Source organism: Austrofundulus limnaeus, unplaced genomic scaffold, assembly GCF_001266775.1.
Source record: "Austrofundulus limnaeus strain Quisiro unplaced genomic scaffold, Austrofundulus_limnaeus-1.0 Scaffold767, whole genome shotgun sequence".
Classification (NCBI taxonomy): domain Eukaryota; kingdom Metazoa; phylum Chordata; class Actinopteri; order Cyprinodontiformes; family Rivulidae; genus Austrofundulus; species Austrofundulus limnaeus.
Genome location: NW_013953169.1, coordinates 73,048 through 80,255, shown reverse-complemented (window position 1 = coordinate 80,255; position 7,208 = coordinate 73,048). Strand labels below are relative to the sequence as shown.

Below are 7,208 nucleotides of genomic sequence, written 5' to 3'. Positions count from 1 at the left end.
TTATAATTATTATTTAAAAAGTGCTGCCATGGTCAGCCTTTAATGTCCTTTTTATTTTTAGAAAAAGAAAATGCATTTGTTGGAATCACCATTACATGTGAGAATAAACTTTTAAAGTTTCTAACAAATACTGATGTTGAATGGGATGTAGACAGATCTGTAGAGCAGGGGTCTACAGAGTACCAGGTTATGAACCAGCACCAGGTCATGGATACTTTGGCACAGTTTTCTGAAATTAAAAATAAATCTGAACAAATTTGTTATTATGAATATTTTGATCAAGGTTTTTAATTTTGACCAAAAAAAAAGTTTGCATTCCGTTTGAAGGTTTTCTGTATGATTTATAATTTTATTTTATTTACTACTTCAGCATACTGTCAGTAACATCAGTCCTTCTGGTTTGAAAATATTTAGCTCATTCAGGTCACGATGGCTTTGAGTCGCTTTAGATTCTTAGTCATCTAGAAATCCAAACAAATACAAATAAAACAGAATAAATCACAAACCCCAGGGTTCTGTTCTGTAGCTCTCATGCAGTTTAAACTTTTAACCTAAAACCAGTTCTGAATTAAGAAAGTTCCCTGAATATGAGGGGAAGTGTCTTCAACTACAAATAAAAGTCCACTTGTTTTGTTTAAAAATAAAGTATGTTTTCCCCACTTTTATACTTTTTTTAATTTTTTCTATACAATCCAAGATTTTTTCTGATCTTCTAAAACCTGTGGTTTATGAAATTTACTTCAGGATTCTTCATGTATTTTCACATTTTAGCTAGTTTTGCTAATTTAAGCTGGTATTCTCCTAGTTGTAACTTTTTGCCACTTATCTTTCAACTGTTTCAAAATCCATCTTTTTTAGCCAATATGCTGCTGGTTTTATATTTTAGCTACTGTTCTACTAATTCCAACGTTTAGTTTGGCTAATTGTAGATTTTACTTTCTGTGAGGCTATAAGTTAAGTCGGGTAAAATGAGTCAAACTTGAGAATTTGTTTTTCACCACCAGTTTTATGGGAAACTTGTTTCTGAGCTGCAAAAACTGGACGAGTAAAGTTCTAGTTTTCAGTTTTGGCAACATTTGAAGAAATGAAAATGTTAAAGAAAGTAAAGCACAGAAATGTTTTTAATTTAAAAATGGTCATCGAGAAACATCAGAGCTCTCTTTACCTTCTTTAACTCCTTTAAGGGGTTCTCTGAGGTCAGGTGCAGAAGGTTCCCCAGGACAGGCAGAGTAAAGGGTCCTGGAGGGAAGTTCTTGGGCCTCCGAGGCTTAAGCTGGAGGAGGATGAAGCAGAAACAGAACCACAGCAGAACCATGGAGACCAGCATGGTTTGGGTTGTGCTGAAGAGAGAATGTGACTGAACTGCAGCTCTGCTGTCTGCTCTGGTTCTGTACTTTGATTTGAGTCACAGGTGAACGAGGACATCAAACAAAGCCACAAGAAGTGAGACAACAGTGTGTAGCGATCAGAGGTCCATCAATAACTGTTTTAACCTCGTCAGCATCGACAGAACCATACAGTACGTACAATTCCTGCAGGTCTGAACGGGCCTGTTTTGTGTGCAGTGGTAAACAAAGTACTCAACTCTAGTACTTGAGTAAAAGTATTGATACTCAGCATAAAATCTACTCAACTACCAAGTAAAAGTTACTCCGTCAAAAATCTACTCAAGTTAAAGTATTGAAGTACTTACTTTTGAAAATACTTAAGTATTCAAAAGTACATGCATTTAAAAGTACTCAAGTATTCAAAAGTACAAATAAAATTTTCTAATATGAGTATATTGCTGTATTGTTTTCAGAGTGAATTTACAGAACCTTGTAACTCTCAGAAACCACCTGATGTATCGACACACAGAAGCACTCTGCTACAAATCACCACCTGTAAAGACTTCAGTATAAAAATATAATAAAGTGAGCGATGAGTTCTTAAATGCAGAAAAGTAGTTTATTCACAGTGAACCCATCTCAAACATGGAGCTGAGATATGGTCATAGGTACACTGGTTTCTCTACTCTTTTCAGCCGTCTCCATTGCTGGGTTCTGTTTGAAATGAAGGTGGAGATCAGCTCGTGACCGTTAATGAAGATGATGTAATTCCAAATTTATCCTAGACGTGAGCTACAACTGTGATTGGTTCCCCTCGTCAGGAACACAGCGTGTGGCCAATTGCATTTCAAGAAAGACAAGCTGATTACAAAGTAGCCTGGCCCTTGCCTTCCTACAGTTCCGCTCAATTCTAGTTTCCTTCACTGCTCCGTCTGGGATTTCTCCCATAGACAAGGATTTCTTCAGGAGAATTTTACCTGGGCTAATCAGCAAACAGGACGAGTATTAAACGACAATGTTGATTTTCTGCACAGTGTCTACTTGTGAGTTTAGCATTCGGCGGTGGAGGAAGTGAATGAAGCCAGTCTGTGTTGATAAGGTTTAAATTGAATAAAATTCGTCTGACAAAGCAGCAGCTCTCATTTTACAGTCGTCTCGTTCGACTCGGTACTTCTCTCCCCTCAGTAGGGTTGTTCACAGTGCACACAATTTCTGGTTAGCTTCTTAGCTTAGCCTCCTTCACAGTGGAGCTGGCCTGGCGCACACATACGTTGCGGCCAACCGATCCAATCGTTTTAAACTTCAGCAGAGGCCACGCCTCCAGCAAGCAATCGCTTCTCAATAGCAGAGTCCAGACCCTCGTACGAAGCAAAGTGAAGGACAAGGGTCTGGTTTTGACCAGGCTAAATATAAAGCTATGCTGAACCAAAAGTTACGAGTAAACAAAAGCTTCTTAGAAATGTGGTGGAGTGACAGTCAGAAGTACCCCAAAAAATAATTACTCAAGTAAAGATACTCAAAAATGTACTTAAGTACAGTACTCAAGTAAATGTACTCCCCTACTGTCCACCATTGCTTGTGTGTGACTTCTTTTTCTCCCTGGCTCCTGTGTTTGTGGGGACCCTGTCTGCTCTGTGGTACAGAGTTCTGGTGACTCCTAACTTGTGTTCCAGTGGGTGATGGGAATCAAAACACAAATACTGGTGGGTTTGCAACCTTTATTTTGTTTTCAATAAAATCCTGGTTACGTTGAAACAGGCAGAAAATTAATTAATGACTCTTATTGTTTTCTATGGTTTGAAAACTGAGAATTTTTCGCCATCAGGCTCCTGAACCCTTATTTAAACACAGTTGAAACATTTTACATCATATTTCAAAAGGTTTTTATCTACATGAGCCATAATTTATTTTTGTATTCTCTGTATTACACTCTGACCATTTTGAGTATTGGATTTATTTTGTACAAGTAAACATATTTTTAATGTGCTATTTTCTAACAAGAGATTTATGATGAAAACTATTATTTTATAAAATCGTTCAAACTCACAGAATAACTCGTTAGAAAAAGTCCTGAAGGAGGTTTAACACAGAAGTGACTAAAATTTTGAGATCCTGAGGACAAACCCCATCCTTCTGCTTGGCAATCTGAGGGCTGTTAGTTGCCTTTTTTTATTTACATGGCTGCAGCTAATCCAGACACGACCACCACGCCTGATGATATTCTCAAGGGCTCCTGTTTACAAGTTTTTGCTCTGGAGATGTGGTGTGTTGCAAAGAACATAACTGGATGCCACTGTATTTTCAGAGCTACAGTAAAAACTTGTAAATATACTATTTGATTCAAGTCTTATGTGTTTAGTAAGGTTTTGTCTTTTTGTTTTCAATGAATATATATCAAATCAGTCAGAATTGACTAGGAGCACAAAAGTGTGCAAAGGGGGGATTTGTAGGGGCACAGTTATGGGGACAGTTGAGAAAATTTACAAATACCAAAGGGGGGGGGGGGTGTAGGAGCACAGATTAGGTCCAAAGGAGGGACATGTAGGTGAGCTGTGATTAGGGTTAGGTGTGGCTCTAGGTGTGACTGACTCTTTAGCATATTAATAAGACACTGTGTGGCTCACAGCAGGGGAGCAGGGGATATAGAGGCCAAGGTCTCCTGCGCAAAAAAGCACAGCCTTAGTTAAACTAGTGTTAAAAGGAGCCCCTTCCAGTTCTTTCATCAGTTTCTGCAGAGCGTCTGCACCTCCTCACTGTTCAGACCTCAGCTGGACCTTCATCCTGTAAGGTTTCGGACATAAAGTGATCCCGAAGACCGGAGTGAAGTCTGGTTCTCCAGCATCCTCGGGCCAGATGAACTTAAACTTCCTCAGCAGGGTCACCGTCATGAGGAACAGCTCCATACGAGCCAGACCTTCTCCCAGACACATCCGAGGACCTGAGACACCAGAAAAGGTCATTTCTAGCTGTTTGGTTTCATTTTGTCTCTTTGTTTGATGTGAGTTTACCTGCAGAGAAAGGCATGAAGGCCTCTGGTTTGACAAACTCTCCCTGCTCGTTCAGGAAGTTCTCAGGATTGAACTCRTGAGGGAACTTCCACTGACCCTCCTCCCTCAGCACTGACTCCATGTTCTGGATGACCATGGTACCCTGAAGGGAAACCAAAGGGACAGATAAAATCATGAAGGTGGCATGATTTCTTTAATATGTACATGTTGACCAAACTCTAAGTTTCTCACCTTGGGAATGTCATATCCCATCAGCTCTGTGTCTTTAGTGGAACAGTGGAAGACACTGAGAGGAGCCGTGTTGGCAACCCTCTGGATTTCATGGATCACAGCCTGGACAGAAACACAGTACTGACGAGATCTGATCATAGTACAGCCAGGGTACATACTGGGTAAGTACTATGTACTTAAATGATAAGTTCAGAGTAACAATTCACTTTATAATACAACCCTAGTACCAGATATGTACCTGTTAGTGACCAAGTTGACACTCAGTATGTTCATGATACTATGGGTACATACCCAGGTACAGTACTTTGTGAGTATAAAGTAACAAATCACTTCATTCACACTTCATTCTGATGCTGACAGTGAAAGACTGCTCCGTTAACAAGCACCACAAAACTTTAGAGTTTCTACCAAAACCGTCTCCTCCGTACACCTGCCCGTTTTCAGGAGGCAGGGTGAGGTTAGACGTGGGGTATCGTAATATTTCATTTTCTGCTTACTGCTGGTGCTTGGCAATTTGTTTGTTTGTTTGGGAATTTCTTTAACTCACTGGGTTATCTTCATTTGCACGGTTCTACTTCTAGTCCTAAATCACTCTTGATGTAGTTTCTTCTTATTGGGACTGTGCTTACTTTTATTTTTCAACACTTCTTGGTTTTATTTGTGTTTTTCGGGATCTTGTAGCCCTCGCTAACATTTGCTTAGCATCACGGCTACTTCTTCTCCGAGCTCGGCTTTCCTCACCTGCTCCGTCTGTGAGATGTTTAGTCGCTCCCCTGCCTCCTTTGGTGCTGGCAACATTTGTATTAAATGTGGACTAATGGCAGTTTTACAGGCGAGGCTGTCTTTATTAGAAGCTCGGCTTCACGCTGTTGAGAAGCCAACAGCTAGCCAGGCTAGCATGGAGCTGCCGAGAGAAGCCTCTCCTGTTAGCGGTCTCTCGGTGGATCCTGTGAGGCCACCGCCCCAAGCTAGCTGGGTGACGGCTCGGAAAAAGCACAGTGCTAAAGCTAAACCTCCCGACCGTCAACCTGTTCATGTTTCAAATTGCTTCTCTCCACTCAGCGACACTCCGGTCGAGAAACAGACCCTGGTTATTGGCAGCTCCATAGTCCGTAACGTGGATCTGGGGACTCCCAACAACCATGATTAAATGCATTCCAGGAGCCAGAGCGGGCAACACAGAATCCTACCTGAAGCTTCTAGCTAATGCTAATGCTAGGTACTGTAAGATTGTGATTCACGTCGGTTGTAATGACACTCGGTTACGTCAATCGGAAGTTACTAAAATTAACGTTGCTTCGGTCTGTAACTTTGCAAAGAAGATGTCGGACCCCGTAGTTTTTTCTGACCCCCTACCTAACCTGACTAGTGATGGTACGTTTAGTCGCATGTCTTCATTGCACCGCTGGGCATCCAAGTGGTGTTCTGAAAACCACGTCGACTTCATGGATAACTGGAGTTCTTTCTGAGGGAAACCTGATCTGATGCAGAGAGATGGCATCCACCCCACCCTGACTGGAGCCGCTCTCCTTTCTAAGAATTTAGCTGATTTTGTTGACCACAGAAATTACTGACAATCCAGAGTCCAGACTAGGAAGCAGAGTTGTAGTCATACACACCTCTCTGCTGCTTCTCCTTTATTACCCACCCAAACCCCCATTAACATTGTGTCAGCCCCACGGACCAAATTAAATATAAAACTCTAGAAAAATAAATCATAAAAATCTTATAAAAAATAAACACAGTTACTTTACCAGAACAAAACAATAAAACTATTAGGTGTGGTTTATTAAACATTAGATCTCTTTCTTCTAAGTGTCTGTTAGTTAATGATCTGATAACTGATCATCATATGATTTATTCTGTCTTACTGAAACCTGGTTACAACAGGAGGATTTTGTTAGTATAAATGAATCCACTCCTGCTAATTATTTAAATTTTCATGTTCTTAGAATAACAGGTCGTGGTGGAGGAGTAGCTGCAGTTTATAAGTCAGAACTATTAATTAATGCTAAATCTAATATTATTTATAATTAATTTGAGTCTTTGTCCCTCAGTCTTTCTCATCCAAAATGGAAATCAGAAGAACCACTACTACTAGCTGTTATTTATCATCCTCCAGGCCCTTATTCTCAGTTTTTATCAGAGTTCTCAGATTTTCTGACTGATTTATTATTAAAAACTGATAAAATTATAATAAGAGATTTTAACATTCATGTTGAAAGTGATGGCTTAAATATAGCTTTTAGTAATTTAATTGAGTCAATTGGTTTTACTCAAAATGTCCACAGACCTACTCACTCCCTTCATCACACTCTTGATCTAGTTCTGATGTACGGTATAGAGAGCAAGAACTTAGTGATATATCCTCACAATCCTGTTCGCTCTGACCATTTTTTAATAACCTTTGAGTTTACATTAGCTAACTTAAATAGCTACTGAGAGTAAATTTCATTACAGTAGATGTTTATCCTCTCCCATTCATCTCAAAAATTCTTGAGAAAATAGTTGCAAATCAACTATGTGAACATCTGGATAGAAATAATCTATATGAAGAGTTTCAGTCAGGGTTTAGAGCTCATCATAGCACAGAAACAGCACTGGTGAAAGTTACTAATGATATTCTCATGGCCTCAGACAG

At 39.8% G+C, this 7,208-nt stretch overlaps 2 protein-coding genes across 3 annotated transcripts in view; both read right to left on the bottom strand.

Moving 5' to 3' along the window:
* The window catches only part of LOC106532433 (cytochrome P450 2F2), an 11,341-nt gene extending 9,849 nt beyond the window's left edge, over nt 1-1,492 (bottom strand). Inside the window, exon 1 of one of the 2 annotated variants that reach the window (XM_014028479.1) lies at nt 1,166-1,492. In XM_014028479.1, the coding sequence (XP_013883933.1) occupies nt 1,166-1,327 (162 nt within the window). In that variant the 5' untranslated portion in view covers nt 1,328-1,492. The remainder of the gene's footprint in view (nt 1-1,165) is intronic. The other variant, XM_014028478.1, reaches the window with a different exon arrangement.
* Nucleotides 1-7,208, bottom strand: part of LOC106532431 (cytochrome P450 2F2) — a gene marked incomplete at its 5' end in the record, with an annotated part of 56,136 nt that overhangs the window by 24,827 nt on the left and 24,101 nt on the right.